At 64.3% G+C, this 14,291-nt stretch overlaps 1 protein-coding gene across 4 annotated transcripts; it reads left to right on the top strand.

Moving 5' to 3' along the window:
• The first annotated feature begins 429 nt into the window (after nt 1-429).
• Nucleotides 430-9,918, top strand: MIDN (midnolin). 4 transcript variants are annotated; one of them, XM_047777742.1, is made up of 9 exons: nt 430-557; nt 1,764-2,391; nt 3,387-3,474; nt 3,664-3,726; nt 5,753-5,881; nt 5,965-6,276; nt 6,474-6,618; nt 6,846-7,106; nt 7,825-9,918. In XM_047777742.1, the coding sequence occupies exons 2-9, from the start codon at nt 2,159-2,161 to the stop codon at nt 8,100-8,102; spliced, it is 1,509 nt and encodes a 502-aa protein (XP_047633698.1). In that variant the 5' UTR covers nt 430-557; nt 1,764-2,158; the 3' UTR covers nt 8,103-9,918. The 4 variants fall into 4 exon arrangements, with proteins under 4 accessions (XP_047633698.1, XP_047633697.1, XP_047633701.1 ...); XM_047777741.1 differs by having other exon boundaries at nt 6,471-6,618; XM_047777745.1 differs by lacking the exon at nt 5,753-5,881.
• The last annotated feature ends 4,373 nt before the right edge of the window (nt 9,919-14,291 follow it).

The following is a 14,291-nucleotide window of genomic DNA, read 5'->3' as shown; positions in this document are numbered from 1 at the left end:
CTCTGAGGTCACCGTTAAGGGATGCAGAAGGTTGGGCGGCCCTGGCAGCTGGCTGCGGCACCCCCACAACAGGCAGGTGACTGGCCTGTTTTCCTGGACCGCAGCCGCTGACTCAGGCTCCCCCATGCGGGCGCCCCCAGGTGGAAGCACCGGGCCTAGGGCGGCAGAAAAGGGGGCAGGGCAGGGGAATCCAGCTGTGCTACCCAAGACCCTGTCCTGCGGGGCCGGAGTGCGGGTGTGCCCGAGTTTGTAGCATTCAAGAAGTACCCCCACTTTCCTCGCTCGTTTACTGGGCTGGGCTTAGGAGGCGGGTGGCTCTGGCCTGACAGCGCCCCAGGGCCCAGGCCGGCAGGCAGGGGCGGGGGCCGGCCTGCGTCACTGCCAGCCCGCACCCCCCCCCCCGCCCCCTGGCCGCCCAAACTCCACCCCGAGGGAAGGCGGCGCGGATAAAGGCTCGGGGGCCGCCTGCTTGGCCCCAGACCGGCTCCGCCACCACGCACTCGGCCCGGACGTGGGTACACTCAGGACAGTTGGGATCTCAGGACTGGCTGCTCCCGGTGAGTAAGGGCCGGACCTTGCGGCCGAGAGGGGGATTTACACTCTAGGCAGTTAAGAGTGTCCCACTTTTCTTTGTTCTTCGAGCAGGCAGGGTTGAGGGGGTCTCCAGGTCTGGGGAGCCCCCCTGGACGTGGAATGGGAGAGACGGCCCAGCCAGCACTGTGCAGGCTGGACCTCTGCCCCCGCCCCTCCCACCGGGCACTCCCTCTCCCCGCGAGTGACCTTGAGCTAGTTTTTGTTCCGCCTCAGTTTCCCTGGCTGTGCGGCCCCAAGTCTCCTGACTCGGAAGCTTCACAGTCCTAGCGAAGCTTCCCCAAAGCCTGGAGTCCGGTCGGCCTGCCCCATGCCCGGGGCGGCCTCGGCACCCCCTTCTTGGGTCTCTGGGCAGAGCTCCCGGGCGGGGCCGGCAGAGGGCGCGCCGGCGCTGCTGACTCACCGCAGCCCGGAGCGGCGCGCGCGGGCGCAGCCGGGGACGCCGCGTCACGTCACGGCTCCGGCGGGCGCGACTCGGGAAGCGGGCCCGGCCCGCGGGACGGGGGTGGGACGCGAGGTGGCACTGGCGCGGGAGGGGCCCTCCGGCACCGGCCACGTCACCGGGGTGAACGCCCCGCCCGCAGCCCCACCCCTTGCCCGAGCTTCAAGCCTCTCAGGTTGGGGGCACCCCGGGCCGACCCCCTCGCGAGCCTCCCGGCTGGGACACGGCCACGAGGCACGGGGATTGCCTCCCGCTTCCGCTCACAGCGGCTTCCCGGTCGAGCAAAGGGGGAGGCCCCGGCTCACTGGTCATAAGGCGCGAGGCCGCTGCCCTCCCTCCCACACGGCACGCCACTTCTCACAAGGGTCCGGCGCCCCCAGCCCCCACCCCAAGTCGGGCCGCCAGCCCTTTGTTGCGGGCCCAGGCCTTATGAATGGCCGCGGCGGGGCGGGGGGCGCGGGGGCGGGCCGGAGCGGAGCCAGCCCCGCCCCCGCCGCGTTCTGTTTGGTCGCCGGGCCGGAGGCAGGGCGAGGGGCGGTCCGCGCGGCCACGTGGGGCGGCTCCGCGGCGGCTCCCATTGGCCGGCTCGCGTGGCTGACTGGGCGTTCGGCGCGCGCTGATAGGTCGGCTCGGGCCGTCGGAGTAAGTAGTGAATGGGAGGGGGCGGCAGCCCCGCCCCTCGGGACGTTGATACATTATAACTTTTTTTTCTTGTTACTTTCACCCCCAGATCCTCCAGCGGCGGCGGCGGCGGCTGTTGCTAAGGGAGGGGACGCGCGGGGAAGCGCGGCCCGAGCGGCAGACGGACCTGAGCGCGGTCCGCGGAGCGGCGTCCTCTCCTCCGGGACCCTTCCCTGTACCCACCGCCCTTGAAAGGAGCCGCGAGTGCAGTCCCCACCCAGGAAGGCGCCGCGAAGAGCCGACGCGACCCCGGAGCGCCACTCGGATATTTGATTCCTGATTCACCTTCCGCTCCTGGGACCTTGTTGAACAGGACACGCGCAGTCCCCTGCCCCCAGGGACCCGGAGGACCGGGTTAGGGGAACCCCCCCCCCCCCCGCCCTGCTCGGAGGCGCGGCGAGAATTGGCGCCCCGCGGACTCCAGCCCCCCAGCGCGGGCCGGGGATGGAGCCGCAGCCCGGCGGCGCCCGGAGCTGCCGGCGCGGGGCCCCCGGAGGTGCCTGCGAGTTGGGCCCAGCGGCCGAGACGTCGTCCATGAGCCTAGCCATCCACAGCACGACGGGCACCCGCTACGAGCTGTCGGTGCCCCCCGACGAGACGGTGGAGGGGCTGCGTAAGCGGCTGTCCCAACGCCTCAAAGTGCCCAAGGAGCGCCTGGCGCTGCTCCACAAAGACACGTAGGTACCGCGCGTCCCCAGCCCCCGCGCCGCCTGGGCCCACCAACCCCTCGGGCCCCGGCCCCGGGGCGGGAACAAAGAGCGCGCCGCTTGGGGAAGGAAGGGGGCGGCCAGACGGGGGCTGGGGGCGCGCCGCGCGCTCTCGGGCGCCCTCTGCTCGGCCTTGCCTGTCTCGGCCCCCTCCCCCGCCCGGGGTCGCTGCACAAAGGCGGCTGCGAGGGCGCCTCGGGTCGGGCTTAGGCGGCGTCCCCCACGGGAAGACTGGAGTCCCGGGAGGCGTGGAGGTCCGAGCTGCGGGGGTGGGGGGCGCGGCGGCCGCCTCCTTTGCCTGCGTCCCCGCCGGCTTCCGCATCTGCTTGGCTGCCCCCTCTGCGTCTGGCTGCCTCTCCCGCGACTTGCGTCTCTCTGCCCCCCTTTGTTCTCGCCACCGAGCGTTCCTCGCAGTCTCCCCCTCCCCTCTGCCATTTAAATCGCCTCCAGGCCGGGGAGCCCTCCCTCCGCGGGCCTCCGGGGACACGTAGTGTCCATCCCCAGCGGAGGGGCCCCGGTGGGGGAGGGGCGGGAGGGGGAGGGTCTCCTTTGTCTGAGCGGCGGCGGCGACGGCGGCCTGCGCCGCCAGGGAGGGAGGAAGGAGGAGGGGAGCCCACCCCGCAAAGCCCCGAAAAGCTAAACGCTTGGCCTACAGGGACAGCCCAAACCTGGGTGGTTGAATTACAGCGGGGGGGTGCCAAGGGGTGCGCTGGGCCTGTCTGGTGAAAAAGTGCTTTCCTCTAAGATGCAGCGCGAATGCTCCAGTTCAGAACGGAGGTTCCTTGGGAGAAAGGGTCTGACCTCAACCTCTAAATTCAGGCCTCCCGATCTGGAGGCCAGGAAGGGGTGGGGGTGCCAGGGCTCCAGTCTCTACCCCGTGAGCACAGCCCTCCCCCGCGGCCTCCACTTCCGAGTCCCTGCCTTGTCTCCGAGTAGCCTCACCCTCTTCCTTCCTCCCCCCTCAGCCGGCTCAGTTCGGGGAAGCTGCAGGAGTTCGGCGTGGGGGATGGCAGCAAGCTGACGCTCGTGCCCACCGTGGAGGCGGGCCTCATGGTAAATGGCTAGGGCAGTGTGCCCCCAAGGCCCCACACTGGCAGGCAGCTCCCTCTCCTACGGGCACAGTCCCCATTGCACACTGGACCCCTTCCCCCGCAGGGCTGCCTACCCCACCCAGCAATCAGGGCCGCCCACAGCCCTGTGCTCCAGCCCACCCTCAGGGTCTCCTCTCCTTCCTCTCTGTAGTCCCAGGCCTCCAGGCCAGAACAGTCTGTGATGCAGGCCCTCGAGAGCTTGACGGAGACACAGGTAAGACCCTATGGCCCCTTCTAGCCCTTCGGGACTGCAGGCCCAAGTGCCTGGCCACTCGGGAGAGCCCAGGGGTTGTTTGTGTTCTCAGGAGGCCTGTGGGGAGGGGAGAGGACCTGCCGCCCCATCTTCGTGCCAGCTTGGCCTGGTCACCCAGCTTCCTCTTCCTCCCCCCCCAACCCCAGCACTCACCACCTGACCTTGAGAGCCTTCTCTCCCACAGTGGCCACCATGGGGGAGGGGGGCGAGCTTTCACAAGCCTGCCTGCAGGGTGACCTTGGCCAGCACTCCCACACCACTCCCACACCACTGGGGCCTGCATCCTCAGCCCCACCTGCTTTGGGGAGGAACTCCCCCCACCCCACCCACCCCAGCCAATGTGGTTTCCCCAGAGCAGCCTTTCTAACATTTCTGATGGGGGTGGGGGGGAAGAGACCAGTCTTGAGACTCCTTCCATGACCCCCTTGTGAGGGGTGGGGAGTCACCCCTCCCCCTCCTCCCTCCAGCTTTTGTTCTCTGTCCCAAATGGGGAAGGGGGAGGGGGCGTCCAGCCCAGGGGCCAGCACAGCCCAGACAGGATGTTAAGAAAATATTTAGTAAGCATCCGGGAGGGCCATGAAGAGGAAGGCTGGGGGCTGGCCCACACTGGGTTCCCGGTTGGGTTGCAGCTTTTTTTTTCCCCCCTTCTTTCCTCATTTTTCTGGCAGCAGGGGCCCTCCTCCCAGGAGGGTGACACAGGTCTCAGCTATCCGCCTGCTGCCAGGGTGGGGGTGGCAGGTCCCCAGCCTCCCCGGCTGGGCTGGGCCGCCCCGGCCTCAGGAACCTGCTCAGCCGCTTCCCTTCCTCCTGCCCTGAGGCCCTCGCCCCCTCCCCGACATGTAGCATCCTGCCCTCTGCAGCTAGCTAGCCTGGAGGAGGAGGGGGCCAGGAGCTGGGTGGTCCACCATCAGGACGGGCAGTGCGGTGGGGGGAGAGCTGGGGTCCCAGAAGCCTGCTGAGGATTGTCTATGATCTCCTGGGGCAGATGTGAACTGAGCTCCCTGTTACTGGGGGGGGGGGGCTGTGGTTGGCAGGGGGCCCCAGGGGCGTGTTTGGTTCACATCCGCCCCAGGGTGCCTGCGTCAGGAGGGAGATGGGGAGGCGCTGGGCGGAGTGACTGGGCTCCCAGAACTACTTCCCCGCCTGGCACCGAGTCATGCCTGCCCGTTCACCCTCCCCAGGGAGGAAGTTGCAGGGTGGAGTGGAGGGGGGACACCCCAGCTGCTCTTCGGAAGCCACCCCAGTCCCTTCCTGCAAAGGGCGGCTCTGGCACTGGGGGAGGGTGTGTGCAGAGAGGGGCTGTGGGGTGGGGGCTGCATACTGTCCGCCTCCTTCGCCTCCTCCCCAAGGCCCCCAAGCAGAGAAGGTTACGCCAGCCGCTGCCAGCAGAGAGCAGGGAGGAGGTGGTTCTGAGTCATCCCGGCCTGTGTCACTTCTCAGAAACCTCCACCCCCTGCCCCATCCCGGCCCCTGGGGAGAGCAGAGCGCTGGCCAGGCCCCAGAGAAGGGTCCAGTGCAGATGTGGGGGGCAGATGCGCTGCTCGCCCACTCTGAAAAGGGGGTGCTACATTTGAGGTTCATGCTTGCCCGAGCTGTGTTGAGGCCCTGAGGGGGCTTGGGCCCCCCACAACCCCCCCTGCTGTGGCTGGCAGAGGCAACACCTCCCCCTTGGCCTCCGCCCCGCCCAGCATAGATAAATATTTATCTTGAGAAAGCAAAGGTTAGGACAAGAATTTGTCCAGGAATTCCGCCCACTCGCTGCCCAAGTGGCTTGGTTGAGAGGGGGCCTGGGATAGGCCCCTCCAGTGTTCACAGACGGAGAGAATTTGGGGGCCTGAGGGTGGGGAAGAGGTGTGATCTGAAGGTTACTTGAGAGGAGTGACCGCTGGCTGGGCCCCGCCCCCTCTGGCCTCAGTTTCCCCTTGAAAGTACCAAGCTGGCCAGGGAGGGCCAGGCCCCTGTCTCATCCGCCTCTGTCCCCCCACAGCCCCCAGCAGCGCCCGGCCGGGGCCGGGCTGGCGGAGGCAGCTTCCGGAAATACCGATGCATTTTATTTAAGCATCCGTGGCACCGACAGGGACCCCAGAGCCCAGAGAGGGGCGGCGAGAGGCCCCAGGTCACGCAGCTCGGGGGGCTGGGCCGGGTCGGGCTGGGGGCACTGCAGGCTGGGGCTCTGGGTTGACAGGCCGCTCTCTGCAGGTCAGTGACTTCTTGTCGGGCCGCTCGCCACTGACCCTGGCACTGCGTGTGGGTGACCACATGATGTTCGTCCAGCTGCAGCTCGCAGCCCAGCACGCCCCACTGCAGCACCGCCATGTGCTGGCCGCCGCTGCTGCCGCTGCTGCCGCCCGTGGGGACCCCAGCATGACCACCACCCCTGTACCCTCTCCCTGCCGGCCAGTCTCCAGCGCCGCCCGTGTGCCCCCAGTGCCCAGCAGTTCTACCCCTGCATCCTCACCTGTCACAGCTGGTTCCTTCCGCTCCCACTCAGCCTCTACCACCTGCCCTGAGGTAAGTCTGGGGAAAGTCTTGGGAGGACTCTGGGCAGGAGGACGCTGGGGGGAATGTCAGAGCCTCAGACACGTCTTTTGTATCCAGCGCCCTCCCCACACCTTGGGCTGGTGCTGGTATGGTGGGTGATCCCCTGACCCTGAACCCCAAAGGCTACCTTGCACCCTGAGCTCATGTGCCCCCTCCCCCATCAGCAGATGGACTGTTCCCCCCCTGCCAGCGCTGGTGCCAGCCCCACGTCCCCCGCCGGGGGTAGCCCCACTTCTCGCTCCCGCAAACCTGGAGCAGTCATCGAGAGCTTCGTGAACCATGCCCCGGGGGTCTTCTCAGGGACCTTTTCTGGTAGGTGTCCCGTGTGTCCCCACGAGCAGTCAACGTGCACACACGCCAGGAATAGGACATGATGGGTTCTCCCCAGCCTGTCTATGCACACTCATGGCCATATGGCAGGCCTATCCACATGTGCGAGCACGAGTGCCCTCACCAGCCAGGGGTTCCGCTTGCACATGTGGGACCCAGGCACTTCCAAGGCCACGAATCCACTTGGTGCTCATCTATACCCCCTGCAGGCACGCTGCACCCCAACTGTCAGGACAGCAGCGGGCGGCCGAGGCGAGACATCGGCACCATCCTGCAGATCCTCAACGACCTCCTGAGCGCCACTCGGCACTACCAGGGCATGCCCCCATCGCTGACCCAGCTGCGCTGCCATGCCCAGTGCACCCCCGCCTCGCCCGCCCCGGACCTTGCCCCTAAAACTACCTCCTGCGAGAAGCTAGCGGCTGCAGCCCCAGCCTCACTGAGCCAGGCCCGCTTGTGCAAGCCCCCCGGTGAGTGTCCACCTCACCCCCCCATCTTTGGGTCTCTCAAGGCCCCTCTGTGCGCCTCTCAGAGCAGCTGAACCCCGGGGCTGGGGGGTGGGTACCAGCTGCCGCTCACCCTGCTCTGCTGGAGCCTGGAGAAGGGGGTGTGTGTGTCGGGGGTACACAGTGTCTTTGTGCCCTGGTTGGGGGGGGTGTCCGTCCTCACTTCCTCCTCGCCCCCCTCGGGGGCCTTTTCCAGATGGTGTGCGGAGGCTCTGTGAATGGCCCAGTCAGGCCGAGGAGGGTTCACTTCCCCTCCCGCTCAAGGGCAGCCTGTGCCACCTCCCCCCCCACCTCCCGTGACCTGGTTATTCCAGACACATCCACACATCCAGAGTCCTTCAGAACTATGAGAATGGGTCCCCCGGCTCTGGTCACTAAGGGGAAGCCAAGACACGAGCCTGAGTCCTCTCCTGGGTCATGGAAGCAGCCTAAAGGGCTATGACAACCACGTTGCAAGTGCCTGTCTTGGGCTATCCCTGTCCTCAGGTAGCTCAGCCCGCCAGGCAGTGAACATGGAATTCCTTCATGGAATTCCACTGAAGCTTCAGTAAGACACTCTTGACCAGCTCCTCCCTTGGGCCAGGGTTCATGTCCAAGGGGCACTTGTCAAGGGTTTCTCACCTTTATGGGGGCCTGGCTTCCAAGGAGGCCCTCAGGGTCACGGTCACTGCCTTTTCTGCAGGGGACCGGCTGCGGCAGACGGAAAACCGTGCAACCCGCTGTAAGGTGGAGCGCTTGCAGCTGCTGCTTCAGCAGAAACGGCTCCGCAGAAAGGCACGGCGTGATGCCCGGGGCCCCTACCACTGGCCACCCAGCCGCAAGGCCGGCCGCAGCGATAGCAGCAGCAGCGGGGGAGGCGGCAGCCCCAGTGAGGCCTCTGGCTTGGGCCTCGACTTTGAGGACTCCGTCTGGAAGCCAGAAGTGAACCCCGACATCAAGTCAGAGTTCGTGGTGGCCTAGGAACCCTGTCCCTTGCCCCAGCCCAGGGTGGCCGTGAGCTTGGCCCGCACAGGAGGGCCGGTGGTCAGTCGGTGCAGTGGGAGGCTCCCCATTTCTGGTTCAGCATCCTTCTGGTGGTTTTTTTTGTTGTTGTTTTTTTTTTCCAATTCCCACCATGGTTTTCCGAACTCTCCATGGACTTGGGTTCCTGCCTCCTTGGCTCGGCTCACACTCCCGCCCCTTCCTCCATCTCCCATCCCCATGGGCGACCTGCGCTGGGTCCCTCCCGCCCACCTTCCCAAGCTCCAAATATGTAGCAGTCTTTCCAGATGGTTGAGAGCGGAGACGAGGAAGCCGCCCCCCCTTCCGTTCTGCCGCCCTCCCCACCCTTTTCAGGTTTAAGTCGAAAATGTAGATGCCTCATTATGCACTTTACAGACAGGGGAGGGGGCCTAGGAGAGGAGAGCCCCCCTCCCCCACCAACTCTGGCTCTAAAACCACATGGCAAGGAGCTGCGGGCAGGTGCACTGCGACCCATGGTGACTGCTTCTCTTCCACATCCCACATCCCGTACTTGTTTCTCTTCCTCTTCTCCTTTTCCTTTTTCCTGGAAAAGAAAAGCTGTTTCAGGGCAGAGGCTGGCCAGAGCCTGCCTTGGGGTGCGGGCTGGGGTGTGGGACCCTTTCCTGCCAGGAAAGGAAAGGGAGGGAGGGGAACATCCCGCCACCAGCCTTCAGCGTCCACGCACTGTGCCATTTCCTCCAACGCCACCCTCCCACCCCACCCCACCCGGTTTTTCTGAGCTTGGGGTATTTATAGACTATTAATTTTCTGACTGAGCCAATAGTGGTTGGGGATCTCTTGAAAAATAGGGAGAGCAATGGCTGTGGGGGGCAGGTTGACACCCCAAGCCCTCCTTCCTCACCCAACCTGAGGGATCTGGGCCTGTGGACTGCATCTGGGGGGCCCTCCAGCAGCGGGGGGGGGGGGGGCGGGCCGGGGGGGGGGGGCGGTTGCTGAGCTGTGAAACCCCCAGTAGGGGCAACGCTGTGTAGCATTAACCCCCTTGGGGGGGGTTCGCTGCTGGTCTAAATTGGACCCTCCCCACTCATGCCCCTGCCTGAGGGGGCCCCCCCAGGTCAAAGAGACAAGACCCCCCCTCAGGGGGGGCCATTTCATTGGGGGTGGAGTTTTTCATTCACTTTTATTTTTTACTGATAATGGAGATGTTTGGGCCCTGCCCCCCCACCTGTCAGTCTCGTCCTGGCCCCGCCCCTCTGTGCTGCGCGTCCCCTCATACTCTGCCTGCCCCTCCCTCCTAGGTGAACCCCAGGTCCTTATCCTGCCCCCGGTTATGTGTTTAAAGTTAATGGTTTCAGATGTGAACATCTTGTGTTAACTGTAGCTCTGTAAATTTTTTGTGGGGGGGGTGGGCAGGGAGGGGTCAGAAGGTAGGGGTCAAGGATTTTTGTTTTTGTTTTCATTTTTGCAAAAAAAAAAAGAAAAAAGAAAAAAGGGGCGGATTTGTTTTTGAAGCTCTGTCTTGGATATCTATTTAATGTGTGTTCTGATGGGGTTTTTTTAAACAATTTTTAAATAACGTCTGTGCCTCCGGCTGGTCTGAGGGTGGAGGCCCCAGGCAGGAACCGCCTACCCCCCCTCTGCCCTCACCAGGGTCGTCCCCCCCCAGAAAGCATTACCCGCCCTTGGGGGGGGGGGGTCGGGCTGTGGGGTTCTCAGCACCTTGCGGGAATTTCCTGTATGAAAACAAAATTGGAAAAGAAAACCTACACAAACACGGTGATTTCAAGGAATAAACAGAAAATGAAACAGTGAATGTCCAGCCTGCTCTCCTGGGGAGTGAGGTGGTCTTGGTCACGGAGGGGAGTCTGTTAGGGGAGGTCTTTCCACAGAGGATTGGCCGGTATGCTGGGGTCCCCACCTCCTCTGGGAGTAGGAGGTGGGAAGTGGTCCCAGGCCCCTCAGCGGCCGAGGGGGGAGGGGTGCAGGCTGCGCGGAACAGTTCCCACGCCCCCTCCTCGCCCTGGGGTGAGGGTGGGCAGGAAGCCACCCAGCGGGGGAGGGGGGAGGGAGGGGCTGGCCACTTCCCGGTACCCAAGGCCGGAAGTCCTGCAGGGTGTGGGCACAGGACTGCCCGCCTGCTGTGTGCCCTGGGTGGGGCCTTTTGATTCTAGGCTTGAAAGTGGGCTGCAGGCAAGCCCAGGGACTCAGTCTCCAGGGAGACCTAGCCACAGGCTCTGGGCCACTGTTCCCCAAGCCACAGAAAGGGGGAAGCAACTGGGGCGGCCAACACATAGGGCCTGCCTGGGGACCCCTGACCAGAGCTCCACCCCAGAAGGTGCCGGCAGGCCTCCAGAGCGCCCCCCCCCCGCCTCCTGCCCAGAATCAGGCCAGGGCCTGAGCTGGTGCTCAGGGACTCCTGGTTGGCTCCGCCCTAGCCCTGGTGGACTCTCAGCAGCCTGGCTGGCATTGCAGTGCAGTGCTCCCCAGCCCTGACCATCACGTTTAAGCCTCCAGGCATTTGCCCAGGCTGTGCCTTACCCAGAACAGCCCTAGCCAGTGCGTAGGCTCTGCCTGGGAACTTCCTCAGACTCTGCCTCCCACCCCTGCCCACCTGGGGCTCCCTGAGGGTGGGGCCAGGTGGCAAGTACTCCAGACTCCCACCTTCGACCATTTTGGAGCTGGGCAGAGACACACAGTCATATGATAAGCTCATTTTACCTGTATATCCTCAACACAGCCAGCTAAGAGAACCAATTATCCTCCCATTTGGTAAGTGACAAAAACTGAGGCCCGAAGAGAAATAGCACTTGCCCCTGGGCATTGGGGGTGTTTGTTAAATTACTGACCACCATCCCCAGGCTGATTTCTGATGGCCCAAGACCCTGCCCCAGTTCCAGGGACCCCAAGTGTAAAGGAAACAAGTCCCATGCAGTCCCAGCAATGTCCTGGGAGAAGCTTGCTAAGGCCCTTCTGCCCCTCTCATCACCCAGTCACCCCCAAGTCATCGTACACCCACGCCAGGAAGGTAGGATGCCCAGGTCAGGCTGATCCCTCAGAACTTAAGGTCAAGAGTTCCTGTTGCAGCTCAGCAGTAATGAACTTGACTAGTATCCATGAGAACACGGGTTCGATCCCTGCCCTTGTTCAGTGGGTTAAGGATCCGGTATTGCCACGAGCTGCAGTGTAGGTCGCAGCTGTGACTTGGATCTGGCGTTGCTGCGGCTGTGATGTAGACGGGCAGCTGCAGCTGATTCGACCCCTAGCCTGGGAACTTCCATATGCCGCGGGTGCAGCCCTAAAAAAGACAAAAAAGAAAAAAGAAAAAACTTAAGGTCAAAGGCGCAAACGTCCCTGCGAGTCGGAGGGCCACAGGGTGGATGTGTGGGTGGCACAGCTCTGGTCGAACCCTCTGCCCACGCAACCGGGCCCCAGGAGCTCAGTGCTGTGGCCCAGGTGGCCGGCCGCAGGGCTGGGTGGGGGATGCGGAAGGAGGGTGTACACCAAGACACCGCTGAATTACAGGGGCTGTATCAGCATGTTGCAGGGCGGGGGGAGCTTGTACTGATGGGGAACTTACTCCTCAGGGCGCTACCTGGCGTCTAGACCGGGGGTCTGAGGGTCATAGCCCTGCCAAGGAGCCCTGCGGCCACTGGCCCCTTATCCCCGCGCAGGTCTGCAAGGCACGCATATGCCAGGAGGAGGTGGGGAGGTGGGGGCGGGGAGGGGAAGTTGAGAGAGGTGCCCAGCTAGGGGAGTGCAGCTGCCAGAGAACCGGCCAGCCAGGACACGTGGGCGTGGGTGGCTCGCAAAGGTAAACTGAGGCCGAGAGAGGGCCAGGACTTGCGGAATCAGACTGGGCGGAGACAGTCTTTACACTGCCCCCTCCCCCCATTGAGGAAAAAGTTGAATGGGAGGGGGCGGCCCCCGGAAGCCCGCAGGGATGGAAACGCGGTTTCCATGGCGACGCGCCGCGAACCTAGACTGACGTCACGTGGGGAGGGCCCCCTGTTCGCCCCCGTCCTTCTGTCCAGGCCCCTCCCACTGAGGGACGCCTCATTGGTGGCCACGTCGTTCGCTCCTGTGTAGGCTCTGTACGCACCAATGGCCGCGCGAGGTTGCCACCCGGAGGCGGGACTCCGGCATGGCCCGGCTGTGTGCGCACGCGCGGCGCGGAGGCGTGCAAACCCCACCCCCACCCCGGCCGCAAGTCCGCAACTTGGGGGCGGAAGGCGCGTCGAGGGGTCTGACGGACTCGGCGGCTCCCGGACGGAAGAGGGGGCGTACCCGGGGGCACTGCACGTGGACCCTCGCACGGGCGCAGTCTCATGCACTACCTTTTTATGCCTGCCCATTGCCTGCTGCACGCTCCCCACGACTCGGTGTGCGCTACCCTGGGGATGAGAGAGTGCAGGGAGAGGAACGGGAGGCGGCACTTGAGTTGAAACTTTGCCAAAGGAATAGAAGTTTGCCAAGAATAGGAAGAGGGAAATGGTGCCCCAGGTGGGGGCATGGCGTGTGCAAATACCTGAAGACGTGAAAGCGGGTGCATTTGGGAGGCATTGGAAAAGTTAGTTTGGGGGGACCTAAAACAAAAGGCGAAGGCAAGGACTTGAAAGGGGTGATTCCTCAAATCTGGCTGGTGGCAGGAGCTGGGGGGGGATATGGGATGGTTTCCCCCAGAAGTGTCTGGACGCTCTGCTTGGGGAGGGTCAGATGGGGCATTGTTTGGAGGTGTCCTCGGGTTCTCAGTGAGGTGATTGGCAAAGGGCGCTGTGGGGAGCTTGGGGGAAGGGATTGGGAAGTTGGCGATGTCCTCATGAGCACTTGGCTCCTGGAAGCCTATGGTCCAGAAACAGGGAGAGATGGGTGACCAGGAGGGGTTACGGCTGTCGGAAGTCCCTGTAGCTGCCTGGCTGTGGCTCAGTTTCGCTGTGGCCAGAAGTCTACTCAGAGAAGGCAGCAGGCTTTAACAGGATGGCCTTTGCCAGGTGGGGAGGACGTGAGCCAAAACCTTTGGTCCAAGGTTAGGCCCTGAGGGTAGCCTGGGCAGGCTGAGAGCCGCCAAAGTGAGACAGAGGTTGGGGCTGGCGGTGTGGACACGTGCGGCTGCCAAGGTATGGAGTCGGGGGACGGGACGATCCAGATGCTGGCTCATAGGTGAGCCGTGCTCCTGGAGTGATGAGGCAGCTGTGGGCGGGCGAAAGAAGGTCACTGGGGTCACATCTCTCTTCTGGAGCCCACAGTCCCTTGGGGGCATCCAAATGGGCAGTTGGGCCTATCTGCACAGTATTGAATCGCCAAAGGATACGGAGAGAGGTGGCTTGGGAAGAAGGCGGGGAGCCATCTGGGGAGATGGGAGTGACTCCTGCACCCCCAGCACGGGCGGTGCCCCAGCGCAGCCACCCCCACCAGGTCTGGCAGGAACGCCCTCCACCAGGCACCTTGGGAATGGGAGTTACCAAGCTTCAGCCAAGGGTGCTGGGACCCAACCTGGGAGTCTCCCCACCAGCCTCACCCATGGCTGCGCAGACCGGAGAGGGCAGAGGACAGGCAGCCTCTGCTGTGGCTTGGGACAGCGAGCAGCCCAGCAGGTGGGGGCGGGGCTGCTGTCACCTGGGGCCCTTCCTCTGACTGCAGACTGCCCTTTGGATGGACCTCTGTCCTTGGTTAGCTGCCTCTGTTCCCCAATCCGTGTCAGTCCCTCCGAGTTCTCTTTTCCTGTGTCTTTCTGCCTTCTCCTTCTTTTCGCCTTCCTCCGTCTCTGAGCTTGTCTGCATTTCTGTCTGGGTCTCTGTCTCTTCCTGGCGGCCTCCCTCTATTTTCGTCTGGTCTGTCCCACCAGCTCCTCCTCCTGGCCCTTCCCCCACTTCCGCCCCCTCTCTGGGGCCCCCTCCCTCACCCCCGGCACACATTCCAGCCTCCACCCCCGCCTGGCCGCCCCTCCCTGGAGCCAGCTGCTGCTGCCTGCGGTGCCCGAGCTGCAGGGAGTGGGCTTGAGCCGGGGGTCAGAGGTGGGGAGTGGGCGGGGACTGGGGCGGGCACCCCCCCAACTCCTCAGGAATGTGGGCGGGGCCTGCCCCACCACGTCGCGGGTGGGGGAGCCTGAGCCGGCGGGCCTCAATTCACCGCATACACCCCACACTCCAGACGCTACCCACAGGCCTCGCAGAAAATCAACACAACCCC

Source organism: Phacochoerus africanus, chromosome 4, assembly GCF_016906955.1.
Source record: "Phacochoerus africanus isolate WHEZ1 chromosome 4, ROS_Pafr_v1, whole genome shotgun sequence".
Taxonomy (NCBI): Eukaryota; Metazoa; Chordata; class Mammalia; order Artiodactyla; family Suidae; genus Phacochoerus; species Phacochoerus africanus.
The sequence above is the reverse complement of the archived record's forward strand: the minus strand, read 5'-3'. Positions and strand labels throughout refer to the sequence as shown.

What these genes read in the sequence shown, in the direction of transcription:
- MIDN (XM_047777741.1), top strand. Translation starts at nt 2,159, where the DNA reads ATGGAGCCGCAGCCCGGCGGCGCCCGGAGCTGCCGGCGCGGGGCCCCC. An exon ending in CCGTGGAGGCGGGCCTCATG is followed by an intron (nt 3,475 to 3,663) that starts GTAAATGGCTAG and finishes TCCTCTCTGTAG; the next exon opens with TCCCAGGCCTCCAGGCCAGA. An exon ending in AGAGCTTGACGGAGACACAG is followed by an intron (nt 3,727 to 5,752) that starts GTAAGACCCTAT and finishes GTCCCCCCACAG; the next exon opens with CCCCCAGCAGCGCCCGGCCG.